General features: G+C 35.1%; 2 protein-coding genes across 2 annotated transcripts in view; both read left to right on the top strand.

Annotated features, from left to right (window-relative positions):
* Positions 1-1,220: 1,220 nt before the first annotated feature.
* LOC119837176 (ornithine decarboxylase 2-like) overlaps positions 1,221-16,917 on the top strand; it is a 17,826-nt gene continuing 2,129 nt past the window's right edge. The window contains exons 1-9 of the mRNA XM_038362699.1: positions 1,221-1,443; positions 11,285-11,415; positions 12,717-12,934; positions 13,344-13,550; positions 13,829-13,946; positions 14,595-14,726; positions 15,265-15,388; positions 15,906-16,079; positions 16,440-16,645. Coding sequence (XP_038218627.1) covers positions 13,352-13,550; positions 13,829-13,946; positions 14,595-14,726; positions 15,265-15,388; positions 15,906-16,079; positions 16,440-16,645 — 953 coding nt within the window. The 5' untranslated portion in view covers positions 1,221-1,443; positions 11,285-11,415; positions 12,717-12,934; positions 13,344-13,351. The remainder of the gene's footprint in view (positions 1,444-11,284; positions 11,416-12,716; positions 12,935-13,343; positions 13,551-13,828; positions 13,947-14,594; positions 14,727-15,264; positions 15,389-15,905; positions 16,080-16,439; positions 16,646-16,917) is intronic.
* Positions 3,165-3,839, top strand: LOC119837177 (thyroid transcription factor 1-associated protein 26). Its single transcript, XM_038362701.1, has one exon. It carries the CDS (start codon positions 3,165-3,167, stop codon positions 3,837-3,839), a length of 675 nt encoding a protein of 224 aa, XP_038218629.1.

Below are 16,917 nucleotides of genomic sequence, written 5' to 3'. Positions count from 1 at the left end.
AAGTAATAAATGTTATTTGCAGTTAACAATTTTCTTTTTTCTTTATTACAATATTTATGGCAAGACTAGGTAGTTGTACGGTTGGATATAGAAAAGGTTTGTTTAACAGAGATTGAATCACAGCTCTTTGGGCACTTTCTGCTTGTATAATATTGTTTTTAGAAGATCCTCCCCAAGCAGGAATGGAGTAGCTGATGATAGATTCGCACAAAGTCGAGTATACCGTTTTAAGGGTATCCTTGTGTGTAGCCGGTCTAAGTTTTTTGAAGACATAGGTAAGTTTTTAACCGTGATTAAAACGACGGCTATAAGTGCAGTGTCATCATCGTATGCGATAATGAAACATATATTTTAATAACATAGCGTGTACTTAAGTGGGTTGCCACTCGCCACGTACATAATGTAAAAAGTAATCTATAGTCGCCATTGGGTGGTAGCTGGTAAGCGACAACCACCGGGTATGAGTATTGGCAGAGAACCTCTGCTTAGCCGGTCTTTCTCAAATATGAGTAGACAGGGTATGAGAAATTATCATTTCATACCTATTTCTAACATTGGATAATATTTAATTATTTTTAACAAACACCAAATATTCTTCATTATATTTTTAAATATTATAATTTGTAAAGAAATTGATTATTGTATTCAAGTAATTGGTTAATTGTTGGTAAAGTTCAAGAATCGATTTATTTTTCAAGTAGGCGTAAGGACTTGGACTATTTTTCAAGTAGGCGTAAGGACTTTTTTAAATTTATATATTTGACGATATATTATAATGATCTCATCAATTGTTTTTGGCTGAGAACTCAACTAATAAACGTTCATATCGCTTCCAAAAATTTGTGTGTAAGTTACACATTATAATCTATCCGCTCAGTCCCGAGTCCTGACCGCTTAGCGCCATCTTTGATCCATTTTTAAAACTAACCCATGAACGTATTATATATATAGCGTCATAGGTGACGTTCCGTTTCGCACTAAGTAACCGAAGTGGTCATTAAAACCAATATCAACTAATTTGAACTTAAACTTTTTCTAATTATACTTAAATAGTAAAATTATGTCTAAAACATTTGAAATCAGAATCAATAACTAAGAATTTTGAATTTTGCTTTCATCAGCATCTTCACTAGCAATCGATTGGCATTAAAAAAACTTAGGTAGGCGAGGGCGCTGCGCGCGCAGAATTCGATATAGCTGTCTCCTTTTTTCCATCAAACTTCTCCCTCGTTCCTTTTGTGACATTTTCGCGAGTCGTAAACCTCGTTTCCTTTTGGAAAATTTCTCAAAAAATCACATTAGGGCATGGTCGGTAAAGTTTTAAAGTCTAATAACCGTGACATAAAATCTATAATCGTGGTTAAGTTTTTTCGTGCCAAGTGCAACTAAACTATCAAGATTCCGCCGATAATTCAGAGCCTACCCAGTGGGTGGCTTAATTTGGTAAGCTGCCTTGCATTTTTACATTATAATCATTAGTTTGAACATAAAATAACCACATCATCCTATCATTGCTTATAAAATAGCACGCATACTTAATTAAATACGATTTTCTTAAGTACAGCTGTGCCACAACTGCTCAATGCTCATACATCAAAGGCCTTGACTTATAGTTGACTTGTAGCCCCCAGTTATAAATGAAGCAATAGTTCTGTTGCTCTTTTCGATATTTAACTAACATCCAAAATACAATTGATTCATCATTAATAATTGAAGAATACTCTAAATGAAAACTGAATCATAGCGTGTCGTGACGTTTACATACGTCACTCGATAACTCTTCACTCTACCGATACTCTATTCGATAGCTAACCTATTTGAAACCTAGAAAATTCCTCAACATCCATGTATATGACAATTTGTTTTATGATAGTATATTTATCGAACGAATTGGCCATCATTTTAAATGTTTATTTCACATTGGATCTTAGTTCAATCAATCGTACTTAGTACATTACAGATAATGGTTGGTTAAGCCTTTAGAACTGCTAATCCTTTTGGTTTAAAAACGTTTATTATGTTATATATTTTTGAAGCTAATAAACTAAGCTATTTATTAAATTAAAAATAATTAAACTTACCACTTTAGCACTACGAACACCTATGTTAGGTAATTTAATTTTTATCTAAAGCCTTTACCATATTATATCTTGAATAAATATGTTCATGCCTTTTTCAATGATCATTTTAACCAATTTCTGTGTTAGCACTAGCAATATATTTTAAGAAGAGATATGTTTTGTAGAGTCTATGTCAGAAATTATATTTTCACATTACTTTATATTTAATTTTCTATTGACCAAAGGTTTGTATCATTAACTGAATCATCCATTTTATGTCAAGCTGTTTTTTGACATGTTTGTTCTAAAATTTACTACTAAACAATAGACTTTAAAAATAAGAAGAACCAATAAGTAATTATTATTATTATTGGTTCTTGTGTTAAAATTTAATGAATATAATACCTACTTATTTATAAGTAATCACATCAGTCCCTAGTCATACTTATTATTCCATAATTACACTCGCATTTTCACTGATCTTTGAAAGTGTTTTTATGTTTATGAAGTCCCTGCTGTATTTGTGACATGGTTGCTTACAAATATTATGCTCTGATTATTTTTTATTTGATCAAAATAAGTTAAAGAAACAGAAACAGTTATAACAATAAATAATAAGTACTTGTATAAGTACTTCTTATAATTTTTACTACTAATTACTTTATGTAACATCAACACTCCAAACTGTAACTAAAATAATGCTATAAGCTAGTGAAATACTTAGTGATTATTGTGTGATAGTGTTGGAGCAGAAACTATACCAGTACCAAGTTGTCTCAGTGGTTTATGTGTGAAGAGACAGACTGATAGAATTAATAATTTCTATAATATCAGTAATTACAATTTCAATCAAATAATTATCATCTTTGTTAGGTGTTCAAAATAAATAAACAATTGAAGCTAGTTTGGGTTTTTCAACACGAATAAATATAGTAGGTTTAGTAGTTAAAACATATAAAGAAAGAAAAAGCGTGTTTTTTTATTTAATTAAGTCTTTGTTTTTGCATGTTTTTTTTACCCTTTTTCTACTTTTTCTTCTTGTTTTGTGTTGAAACACGCTTTTTCTTTCATTATAGGTCTGAAGAACAGGAAAAATAAATTAAAATGGAAAAGAAGAGGGATTCCTTCTTTTTGCCGAATAAGAATCAGAAGAATAAACATCAGGGTAGCGGACAAAATAAGAATGAAAAGAAAAACATTGATAGAAAAGAAGGGGAATCATCAAAAACAACAAAAAGACAAAACAGTTTTGATAACAATAGACCAAACCTTAATGAACCATCAGAAAATGGTAATGGTAAGAAGCCATTTGATAAAAAAACTTACAGACTAAAAAAATACAGCAAGAAATATAAGCTTGAGCAATGGGAGGAACAGAGAAAGAAGAGGTTGTTACATGAATATCAAAAAAGCATGAAAAATGATGAGTTAGCTGGAACATATAAACCGAAAACATTTGATGAAGATGTCCCAGATTCTGGGGAAGTTGGAAGATTTGTGAGGCACCCAGATTTAATAGAGAAAGATTTGCAAAATGATCAAAAATCTAAAAAGGTTCCCTTCGCAAAAGCAAAGGAGCAATTTAATAAAGTGAAGGAGGAAAAATTGCAGAAGCAGCAGGAAAAGGAGAAAGCAAGAGAGGAGAGAAATCAAAAGTTGCAAGAATACAAGAAGAAGAAGCAAGAAAGATTTAAGAAGTTGAGTAAGAAAACAAAGAAGGGACAACCTGTGATGTCAGGGAGAATGGAATTGCTATTGGAGAAGATTAAAGGGAAATAATTAATCTAGTAGAAAAACTAGCTATTCACAACCATTTAAGTGTCTTGTCCAGAAATGATGATTTTAAACCAACTTTCCCAAAAACGGTTCGCAATTCGGACTGGTTTTTTTCCTTTTAGAATCTGGAGTTATACCTCCCTTTCCAGGAATGTTCGTGACCTTTACGTAGAAAAGAATTATCAGTAACAACAAGTAACAATGTACAATATTCCAGAAATTTCCTTTAGATTAAATTATTGAGTATGTATGAAGTATTGGGTAATGGTTAATGTTTTAGTGAGCTAACTTAGTAAATGCAATAAAGTGAAAAGGTTATGCTTATTATAATTTCTCGTGATATCGTCATTGAATTGTGATTAAGTTAATATTAGCTTGTAATGAACTTTGTTTTCAAATCAATTGTGCAACTTTAATGTAGCATTTAGTTCTTACTTGTGGTTTTTATCTTGAATATTGATGATATGTAATAATAAACTTTGTGTTTTATTAAAAGCAATCTTTTAAAATTAGTAAATTTTGAATTACGAATCGGTGATACTCAATTTTTGTTTGTTTATTTCCCTTTGCTCTATAATGAGAGCAGTAATCGTGTTTCTTTAATAAATGTAAGTAAAATTGTCATTTTTTTTCATTTTAATCAATAGGTATACATGCACTAAATATAAAAAATATTCTTCACACCCAAAAAACAAAATTTCTACTCTTAAGCGCCTATCATAAATCCCACATCTTGGTAAAGTTTGATGTAACACACATGAAAAGTATTAAAACTAAAGATCACAACTCTATCTAAAAATTTGCAAAATTTTTTCACAAATGTTTTAAGATAAATTATTTACACACTAAAATCAACAACATTCTAGCAAGTCTGAAAAAAATATGTTTAACACACAAACGGCATCATCTAGAAAGCCGAGACTTGTTTATCATTTCTTGGAAATTTTAGTTTTATCTGCTTGATAAAGTACCGCATCATGTTGGTTATCAACAGGTGCTGTTGAGATGTATCTGCTAATACTATTTGTGTTAGTGTTATACACATAAGTATAATGCAATGAACATGCTTGTGTCAGGGGTGTGTCTGGTCTGTTTCTGTTCTTTTTTGTAAAAATTTATAGTCTACTTCATTAAGATCCGAGTCTAACTTGATTTGTCAGATTAAAAATACTTTCTGAATATAAAAAGGTTGTGAAAATGGCTATAATTAATGAATATTAAGAAAAATATGTCTCTATTAAAATTTCACTGATTTAGCAGATTCAGATGGTCTTACATAGGATCTTCTTGTCTCTGCTATTTGTTTGACCTGTTGGACCGATTCCAAAAGTTCTTTCACCAATGGATATGAAAGTGACTCCTGAGCTATATATGAACCATCGACTATATAATATATGGACCACGGGCGAAGTTAGGACGGATCGCTGGTATTCTATACATAAACTCGACCAACATTATACAGAAAGTTACATTTTCCTAGATAAATGTCTATAAAATAGCGTTTGCAATCGTGTATGAGGTACTTCACCTGCATTTGTATTTTATAGGTACATTTAAATTTTACTAGGGTGCATTGTGCCGCAGTATTGTATAACTGTTTGGAGGAAATAGACCGATCGATTACATATAGGTACATCGTGGCGAAAGTTCAACCGCTCGCAATGTGCCAAAACATTTCAGCAGTTGAGATTTGATATTGGCAATGTGTTTTCAACCTTACTGAAGAATGAATAGTGAAGATTATAAATGATGCCTCGCGTTTCGTTTAAATAACATTTTGTGCAAATTTGCAACCGTAAATCTTTTTAATTATGCAAGAAGCTGGAAACTTAATAACAGATAAAACCTAAAGAATTCCACACGTTATTAAATTACTATCACTGTGTATCTAACGTCTGCGGAATTAATGTTATCATACTATTGTATTAATTTTTGTGTACTCTTGTGCTGCTTGTGCTGTTCGAACAATTTATAAGAACCAATACAGAAGGTCTGCTTTTGCGCGTATTTGGTTCCGATTTTTGGATGAATGTGGTCTGCCTTTATTATATGAAAATGTAATAAAATATAAAATACATGTATGATACAATTATATATTGTACGTTAAATTATAAGCCCGTTAATATATTTAAATAAATTATAATCACATAATATTGACGCTTCGAAAACTGAACGATATTCTAAAGCGGAATTCACTCATTTACACGTATACTTTTAAGACGACTATTATATCTCGTTCTGTTTATAATCGTTATCAATTCCGTTTTCCAGGAAATTTATCTTATTCAATTTATCATATACAATGAACGTGGCACGCGCTATCGTAAATTCAATAGTATTGTAGTCATACTACTATTGTGTGTATGCGGTATTGTTATAAAGTACTAGCTGCGCCTCGCGGTTTCACCCGCGTAAGTCCGTATCCCGTAGGAATATTGGGATAAAAAGTTGCCTATATGTTATTCCAGTTGTCCAGTCTACGTACCAAATTTCATTGCAACCGGATCATTAGTTTTTGCGTGAAAGAGCAACAAACACACACACATCCTTACAAACTTTCGCATTTATAATATTATTAGAATTAGTAGGATAGAATAGGATAGGATTTACACATTCGAGCTAATAGTTATTCGCCCCGCCATTCGCTTTTCCATTCGCTTCGCTATGTCGCTCTCACTATTCCTGCGAATGTGTAAATACGGTTTTACAGAAATGATTCATATTTTAATTCTTTTTCCAATTATTTTGCGCCCCACATCTATAGTTATTTCACTCGCATTTTGTTTTCTTGATAAAAATACCCAATTCGGTAAATAACCCAATTTTATTAAAATCGTTAACGGATAACAGGACAGACAGGTGTTTTTATATTGCTGCTTATATTCTTTCGTATATGTAATTTATTACTTGTAGGGATCTCAAAAATAATTAATCGTAAATGAATATATTTAATACTTACCACATACTCTATATTGGCGGTAGGTACCTACTTAACATTTTAATCTAACAATAAAAATAATTTTGGTGCTAAATCGAAAATATTTTAAATGGTGTTTATTTTGTGGCTATATGGTAACAAAATATGTCGCTTTTATATGAACGATAGCTACTGTGCAAACAGAGTTTATTTAAATAGTCTAAATTTTAAAACAAAAGGAATTTGTTGATCAAATATGAACCGTGTCGATACGATTCACGAGCAGATACAAATCGATGCCTAATTTAAGAATAAATTATATTAAATATATGAAACACGACTTAACGTCATATATGTGAACTCTGTAAATCTAGATAAGCAGCCTTCAATATTAATTATCGTCTAAAATATCCGTCGTTTAAACGTAAGAGCCTCGTGACCTCGATGATGCGGTTCGTAGCAGTGGATACTAGTACTACGCCAGTTCTTAAGATCTACGTTTCCCAGCGTGCATTAGATAACGTACACGTTACCATACTAATTATTATTTTTTTTTATCTGTGCTCATACATGTGAATCCCGAAACGTGTCACATTTTTTTTTAACTGGCAACATTGTGTCAACGAGTGATCGAAGTGTGATTTTTTGTGAAACAAATATAATGAGTTTATTTACATTAAAAATAAACAAGCCAATGTAATATAATAAAGTAAAACACTGATTACATCCCACAAATCTCTCTTGTGATAAGTTCACGTTTAAATAGATCAAACAGCAGACATTTTTATCAGTTTGCCGCGTATTTGACGGGTGTCACACAGCTTGCGTTTGGAAATTCGTACTAGAATTTTTCTATTGAATTAGTCGTCTTGACTAATTTTTTTTTCGTTTCCTTCTATCTCGCTGTATATTTAGCAACAACCGCGAGGTTGTTGCTTAGAGGTTTTTAAAAGCTTTGAGAATTACGCTATTAAGGGTATGTTTTATTTAATTATTTCAATTTTACATAATACTTCAATCATAATATTGTTACAAATTTTCCGTTATCATTATAATTTTTCCAGTATCATCAGTTAAAAGTCATTAACATTGTTCTACACTTTATCGTGGTTATGTGACAATTTTACATAAGTTTCCTAATACGTGGGCGAAGGTAAACAAATTACGTGTCAGCGTAAAGTGAGAAACTCGCCGTAACATTGACCTTGTCGGATCATATCTTGCCTCTTGGCGACTTAGCTTTTTTTTTTTACGTTTTATACTTTTTCGGTTTAACTTCAGGGAAAAGCTTTTATAATAATCGATCAGCTATGGTGTTTTCTGTCAAAGTCTTATACACATCTTTTTCGCCTCTTACGGTTTAAAGTAATCAACGATTTTTCATGTTTGAAAAATCTTTGAATTGAATGTCTATAAATTATACCATATGTGTAGATTTTCATATATTCGAGACATAGATGGCGGATATACATATGTATAAAGAAATTTTCTAAAATCTAATAAAACTTATAAAAATATAGTATAAATTCTTTCTTATATTTTTATTTAGTATAGACCAAAAATATTTGTGCGAACAAGGTTTAAGAATGGCGGATTCCATATATTTCTTTAATAAATAAAACCGGTATTGTAAAGTCTATATTCTGCGTAATAGTTTGAACGATACTCATGAATGAAATATAACAAAATTATTATATAACCCTCTTCGCTTTGCGCATTACCATTGAGAATGAGGGCTATTTAAACAGCTACATAAATATTTAAAACTAATTGAGGGTTTGTTACTGGACATCGAACAATACTTCGTAACTGCGCTGCATTAATATTCTAGCTCGGAATTACTACTTCAATGCTATATTTTCTGTAATAAGCTAGTTTTTTATTGTTTTGTGTTAAGTGCATACCATACGGTTGGCGGTGTTTGTTGGAGTTTTTAATCGACTTGTAATAGTTTTGGGAATAACAGCTGGTACCTATCTATACTTCTATACTAAGTACTAATTAAATAAAGCTGAAGAGGTATTTTTTTTGTATGTATGAACGCGCTAATCGCAAAAACTACTGACTCAGCTATGAAATTGCAAGTGTTAGGTAGCCGATTTTTCGTATCTAAAGCATAGTAAAAAGTTGCTTAAAATTTTTAGCATAGCATCGTTATATCGTTAAACTACTCGTAATAAATATAGTACGCGTAAACACGTTTCAGTAAATATTCGTCTGTCATGTTATTTAAAGGTTAAATGAAAAAGACAACTCTAAAAGATAAATTTATCTAGTACAATTAATGTTAGCTATTGTCCTTCTAGCAGTTGTTTGTTACACATAAAGTTTAGTGATAAAGGACCCCAATATTGCTTGAATCATTATTTGTTAATATTAAATATAAAAACTGATAAGGCAAGAGCGCGTGCCTCGATTATTATATACTAGCTGTGTCTTGCGGCTTACAAGTCGTCTTAAAGTTATATACAATATATAGCTTAGAGCCTACCACCATAAATGAACTTTTTAACAATATGTTTTTTAATAGTGACCAGTAATTCCTGACATTCGTACGTGCACACAAATAAACTTCAGCTTTATATTATTACATAGTATAGAATTATAGATCGGAACATACAATGATGTAAATAACATAATTAGTGTACAATAACAATAAGATGACATAACTATAATGACACAGTATAATAAGAAAGCATACATTAGTACAGCGCCTCTGATTTCGTAGCAAAAACCGAAAACATCTAGACGCTAAATGTCGCATTTATCACAACTCTATAATCGTCGTTACTATACCGAGTAACGCTGAAAATTGTATAAAAGCATGCGCGCGGCAGTCCCTAAATTGTGTCCCGAGCTGCTAAGATACCGTATGTAGTTCGGGCTCGATCCTCCCGCGTCTCGCCCCTTGGTCCCCGCACGATCGACCTGTCTAAACATTGAACAACTCCGTGGATTATTAGACTGTGATAATAATCAATTGGTATTGGACAGTTTGACCTTCCGGAATAGATTGATTTGTTTATTTGCTCAATTGTCCTACAGCAAGAGATAACGGGAATTGTAGAGCACGTAATGATACTGTTAGATGTACGATATAAATTAATGAGTAACATTGTAAATTTATGCTTCGCAATGATGTTACTGAAAGAGAGTTGTATCCTACTATCCTACTAATATTATAAATTTGTAAGGATGTGTGTGTTTTTTGCTCTTTCACGCAAAAACTACTGAACCGTTTGCAATGAAATTTGGTACGTAGACAGCTGGACAACTGGAATAACATATAGGCAACTTTTTATCCCGATATACCGCGGGGCGCAGCTAGTCTATTATAATTTTCGAAAGCAATATTTAATTTACAGGGACAAATTCTGTATTTTTTTTTTGTTCGCTTTTACTCAATCACTCAATAATTTATCAGCTGCGTAGTCAACTCATCCCATGTATAATTTGTTTCATTACTAGGATCACATAGTAAATACAGATCTTTTATATCTCTGAATAATAGTGGATGCCTAAAATTTTCAGGACTGTTGAAAGTCAAACGAGATTTCGTAACATTTAGTGACGTAAGCCAAGTTCATCATGGTGTATAGTCATTTATGAACTGAATTTTGAAATATATCGATCGGATGTCGCACATGATCTGTTTGCGAATCGAGCGAAATGTTTCTTTATTTTTTTTTTGTCGTAATATCGGGCTTCTTATCTCGCGATATCACGCCAGTTGCCAATTTTTTGCCAACACAAAGAGTTTTATCTCAAGAGTTGCTTGGTTCAAGGCTGACGCTAATAACCGAGTGCGCTTGCCGTAGTAACAGTGATATCAACAGAAAATGATTAAATTATTTAAATATTTAGAACCGACGTCATTAGCAAGGAACCCAGGGGGTATTTATATTTGTTTGCTCATAAAATTACGTAACTATGAACTGAGGACAGTCAATTCCGCGTAATAAAGGAAATTCCTATAGGAATTCACCATGATAACACGCCATCTCCTGACAAAAATCATATCATAATGTTGCTCCGTTGCAACGTGAAAGACAGACAAACAAACAAACACACTATCGCATTTATAATGATAATAATGTTCTGGATATAAATAAATTGTGAATACCATTTATCTCATACCTAATGATTAAAATTTACCTTTCTATATCATTAACTTTCTTCTTTTTTCTTCTTCTTCGTTTGTTAATCTTTCTCATTTATATGTGTTAAATAAAGTATATTGTATTCTATTGTAACTTTTATTTCAACCCGGTATAAATTTGAGAAATTTCCTGAATGAATAATTAAAACGACAGGCAGTTTCAAATACGCAGTAAGTGAATTTATCAGCTAGTGATGGAAACGGTCCTTAATTTACAAACTTAATTTCTTTTTCTTCTATCGAATCGACCGCCAAGTTATTGCTTGTAGCTAAAGCTATTAGATACTAATAATGGTGCAACTGACCCATATAATTAGAACCAAAAAAAAGTCCTTCATATTTTAATATCTGACTATTGTATCCGTTTCACAGACAGGACCGGGTGAGTCCGGCGCATCTAACAGTGCCGGGCGACACGCAACGCGCTGCTGGCGTCGCGCGCTCAACGTCGACCCGCCCTGGCTCCGACGAGAGCCGGCCCGCTGACGACACACCACGCACGCGTAAGTGTTCTCGACAAATCGAAGCGGTAAACCACACATGGGTTACATATTTACCACGGGCGAAGCCGGGGCGAACAGCTAGTTACATATAAAAATACAAAACTTTCCTCAGTGCTGATGCAGACAAGCATTTCCGCAAAGAAACTGCTGCGCCCAAGCGTATCTTAGCGCGAAAAGCTAAATAATGGAGCACAAATTCTTCCTTCAAAACAAAGCTGGGAAAGAAATTTCTAAAAAAGACTACTAAACTGCAGTGACCGAACTAGAAAAAAAAACTGCTTAGTAGTACGTATGAAAGGACACACCGATGTTCTGAGTTGTAGTGGGAAATAAAATAATGGGTTATATTATGAATTAAGTCATAATGAGACATTTAATGGATGTTTTAAACATAATTATGTACGTGCATATGTCGATTAACTCTATAATCGACGGTTTTATCGAAAGTAATGTTCCATTAATAGATGTACCAATCAGATGCCCATTATTAAATGCCAGGATGACCTTTCTTAGCATGCCATGATGCCAGCTTTTTATACTTTATAATGGAATGGTTTTTTAGTAATAACGACGTACAACAGGAATGTGCATTATGACAAAAAAACGGTGTGGAATTTCATATAAAAGGGCTCATACAGCAGACATCTTATAATTCATTGTTGTCAATGTAGTTATGTTCTTATAACTCCTCCTATGAGTATGTGTCTGAATAGACGTCAGCAATGCAGCAGCCTTACCGCGTTTGTCGCAGGGACGGTGGACAATAGAATTAGATTTAGTTAGTCTTAAGAGAACAGCGTATTCAATCTACACATATCCCTTAAATCCGAATTAAAAGTTTCTTCTAAAATCAATCCGCGACCGCTCCCGAAAATTATCTATGTTTTCGGATCTAGTTATGACAAGAATGTATGCTTGATTAAAAGAAAATTATTTTATTTTTATATATTAATATTTATTACATAACTTATAAAGATTTATAAATGATGCAAACATAAACTTATTCAAGCGATGATATACTAATTCATATATCTTATTGCATTTGTTAATTACTTGTTATAAAATCTACTCTATAATTATTACACATTTATCTTTTTATCATGTGAACAGAATAAGGATAAAATAATACAGTAGAATTGTGTTTCGCGAAATTCTGATTGACTTACAAATATTTCATCTTTTACAATCTACGCAGTTGATAAAAATCGCAGATTACTGCTGATTTCATTGCTCTGAATGTCATTTATCACAATACTGCGATAGGACGATAAAGCCACTTCACACGTGCGTCTCCCCCGCAGCTGACACTTGTGGACTAGCGCTAACGGGCCGCCGCCACCGGGCACCGAGTACACTTGACCCATCTCCGGACCGTCGTCAATTCTCTCGAGCGCAGGATAGCCGGCTGTCTCGGCCTCGGCACCCGCCGAGGCTCAGAGCCCGTCGGAGGACAGAGCACGCCTCTCACATTGTGTCAGCACTGTTTGTGTGAAGATCCTTGAAACGATCGGAACTGGTGGTGAGTTGCGTGTTTCCCGTGAATTACAGATAATATTGGCGATTTCCAAGAACAAAAAGTTTGAAGTAGAATAAACAATTTTCATTATCTTCCTGTGTTATATATTTGATATAGATAAACATTTCTTTACAAGCAAAAACACACACACAACACAACGAAAATAATAATAACAAAACACAGTACCTTATGAAATAAGAAAGCATAGTCACAGAGACAATAATCTGTTTGCTCTGTTAATTTTGCTGTTATATGTTATGATTGTGAAATAGTCTAGGCTCAGCTCAATATTCGGTCTGTCAGTCAGCTGACCCATGACGCGGTTGATTCTTCCAGTACCTTCAATACTTACTCAACTATAAGAATTTTATTTGTTTTTCAGTTTTTCTAATAATTTTCTTGTATCCTCTAGGGAATTTAATGATCCCTGGCAAAATGAGGGTAATTGACGAGCAGCGTGTGTGTGTGCTGGACGGCGAGTGGAGCCCCACGAGCGTTATCCGCGAGATAGTGGAGGAGGGCATTCAGGAGGACCCCTTCTACGTGATGGACCTCGGCGAGGTGGTGGAGCGGTACCGCCAGTGGACGGAGTACATGCCGCGCGTTGAGCCCTTCTATGGTGAGGAATTTTCTAGAAAGTCCAGGCATTTTTTTATAATGATATACTAAAATATACGGAGATAGTTCAGGATAGTAGGAGTCTCATATCTCTTCTATATTAGAGAGTTCTGTACCAGAAAATGCCTAAGTGTTGGTTATTTGGTACATGTACTATGTTAAAACCCTATTACATTTCATAATAACTTTGTTATATTCAATATTTACAATCAATACCAATATTAGTAATGAATTCACATTTTTCATTTGATTTGATAATAACAACAAAATGTTTCCCAGCGGTGAAGTGCAACGACGACAAGTTGCTGGTGCGCACGCTGGCGGCGCTCGGCACCGGCTTCGACTGCGCCTCGCGCGCCGAGATACAGCTCGTCACCGATATTGGCGTCAAGCCGGAGTGAGTATGAGAGAGAGAGAGAGAGAGGAGAGCGTGCGAGTGAGAGAGGGACAGACTTCAATGCTATAGGCGTCGAGCTGGTATTAGCTAGTGTGTGTGTGCGAAGGAGAAAGTGAGTGAGGTAGTGAGGACCAGCTTGTAAAAGATATGGGCATCGAGCTGGAGTGATAATTAACTTGTGTGAGAGTGAGATAATTATTGAAGGAGAAGGGAACAGAGACATCGATACGTGCAAAAGGCCGGATAGAGTTCTCACTCGTTAGAGGAAAGATAGAGTGAGCGAGTGAGGTAGAGGGGGAAATATCCTCACCATGAGGGCAATAGATTTTAATTGTTATAGAATCTATACACCTTTAATATACAGCAGCAGAATTGTTCTTTTAGCCAGAAATTTTATATTTTTTATGGATAATCAAAATCGGACAGATTGTTAACATTGTCGTTTCGTTCACAATTTCACGATTTGCTTCTGATATATTATATGCTATCGCAAGAGAAGTCCTACAATTGTAAATAGTTTGAAACGTTTACAGTTCTGAGAGTTGCAACATAGATTATAGAGTAATGAATGTAATGTTACGGTGGCATTGAAATTTAATTATAAGTGTAACCTTTTTTCAACTAAATACTTTGTATATCTATCAACAGGCGCATAATATTCGCGAACCCCGCCAAGATGGCGTCGCACATCCGCTACGCGACGGCGGTCGGCGTCACCACCATGACGTTCGACTCGGAGACCGAGCTGCATAAGATCAAGCAGTACTCGCCCGATGCGCAGTGAGTATCCTGCTTCATCATCATCATCACAACTATCTTCATCATCATCGACATTTTGAAGTTACTTGTTAGGTTAACCGGTTCGTTACGTAACGCGTTACGGCGCCTATCTATCTAGCTTTCCTTTCTCACACGCATACGTAATGTTTGTTTGTTTGAATGCGCTAATCTCAGGAACTGTTGGATCCATTTCAAAAATTCTTTCACCGTTGACTATATAAGTAGTCCAAGTTTTTGTATGTGCGCTATTATTCAATGTCAAAGGAAAAAGGTTCTGTCTATTTAACATGAAATTATTAAAATAACATTTATTTACAATGTCACCCTAAACTTGTTATAACAGTCAGACACATAAAGATTTATTAAACCCACACATAATAACACGATGATAACATGTGTTATCTGCCAACCCGCACTTGGCCAGCGTGGTTGATTATGGCCTAAACCCTCATAGGAGGCCTGTGTCCCAGTAGTGGGAACATATATGGGCTGATGATGATGATGATGATGACGATGATGATGAACATGTGCTCGTCAGGCTGGTGATCCGTATCCGCTGCGACGCGGCGGCGGCGCAGTGCCCGCTCGGCATCAAGTTCGGGTGCGAGCCGCTGGTGGAGGCGCCGCGCCTGCTCAAGCTCGCCGCCGTCATGTCCCTCTCCGTGAGTCGAGTGTTTATCTATTTATGCCCTAAATAAAAACCCTAAATTTCATAAACCCTACATAGGGAATGTACATTTTAGTTAGGTTAGGGAGTTTGAGGCCAGGCGAGCGTGCAGGAAATAAATGGATTTTTTAAATTTTCTGCGTATGTGGATAACACTACCACTACTCGATTCGGTGAAGGAAAACATCGTGAGGAAACCGGCATGTCCGAGCATTAAAAAAGTTCGACGGCATGTGACATCTGCCAACCCGCACTTGGCCAGCGTGGTGGATTATGGCCAGAATCAGAATATCGGTTCAGTGTACAATTGAGCTAACGAAATAATGAATATTGTTTAAAAAATTAAAAACACACTTCGATGATAGAATATACTTAATTGTGTCGTTTTCAGAGCTGTATATACAGAGAGTATATATAAGGAAATCTTTCTATCCCGGTCATCCTAATGACTCGTGAAATTATGATAATGTCATCAATCAAAAGCGAGTCTAAAATCCCCCCCCCTCCCCTAGGTGGTGGGCGTGTCGTTCCACGTGGGGTCGGGTGCGCGCGAGTGCGCGGTGTACGCGCGCGGCATCCAGCTGGCGCGCGGCCTGTTCGAGCTGGGCGACTCGCTCGGCCTGCACATGCGCCTGCTCGACATCGGCGGGGGCTTCGCCGGCGACTCCGCTTCCGACCTCAGACAGGTGAGCTTGTGATTTAACGATATTTTTTTTTTACATTTGTAAGTCTTTTTTATTTTCAGCATTGTATATGAGGTAAAAATGCTTTATATATGAGGAAACTTATCATGTTTATATTTTTTTCAAAATTATCTTATATAACAGACTAAGGTATCGGATGAAAAATTTAAATGTGACAGAATGAAGAGCCGTTCTGTGCAATACAAATCATTCTTAAATACACAGATTGTTATGCGTTTCAAATATATATATATATATCTATTTACCTAAGTATACATATAAAGCGATGCATTTGAAATCTCTATATCCAACGGTATCCAAAAATTTGTAGTATTACCAATTAATAACGGAATAACCTTGCAGGTGTCGCAGGTGATCAACGCGGCGCTGGAGAGCAAGTTCGCGGATCGCGAGGTGCGCGTGATCGCGGAGCCGGGCCGCTACTTCGCCGCCGCCGCCTACACGCTCGCCGCCATGATACACGCCTCCAGAGAGGTACACGCGTACAGACATGCGGACATACTTATATCTTTCTTTTTTCAGACAACTTTGGTGTTGTGTCCACCTTGGTGTCTTGAAATTAAAGTTTTTCTATATTGTATTAATATTATAAGAATGAAGAGTTCGTATGGTAGATCGCGCTAAACTCAGGAACTATTGGTTCGATTTGAAGATTTTTTTCAGTGTTAGATTGCCCATTTATTGAGGTAACGCTTTAAGCTATATAAATTCAGCTACAACGTGGGTTAAACCCTGGGGCACTGCTAGTTATACTATATAAAGCTACACACCCACTGACTGACTGACATCGCTTTTCTCGGAAACCGGGCGAAAAGTGGAG

Source organism: Zerene cesonia, chromosome 26 (assembly GCF_012273895.1).
Source record: "Zerene cesonia ecotype Mississippi chromosome 26, Zerene_cesonia_1.1, whole genome shotgun sequence".
Classification (NCBI taxonomy): domain Eukaryota; kingdom Metazoa; phylum Arthropoda; class Insecta; order Lepidoptera; family Pieridae; genus Zerene; species Zerene cesonia.
The sequence above is the reverse complement of the archived record's forward strand: the minus strand, read 5'-3'. Positions and strand labels throughout refer to the sequence as shown.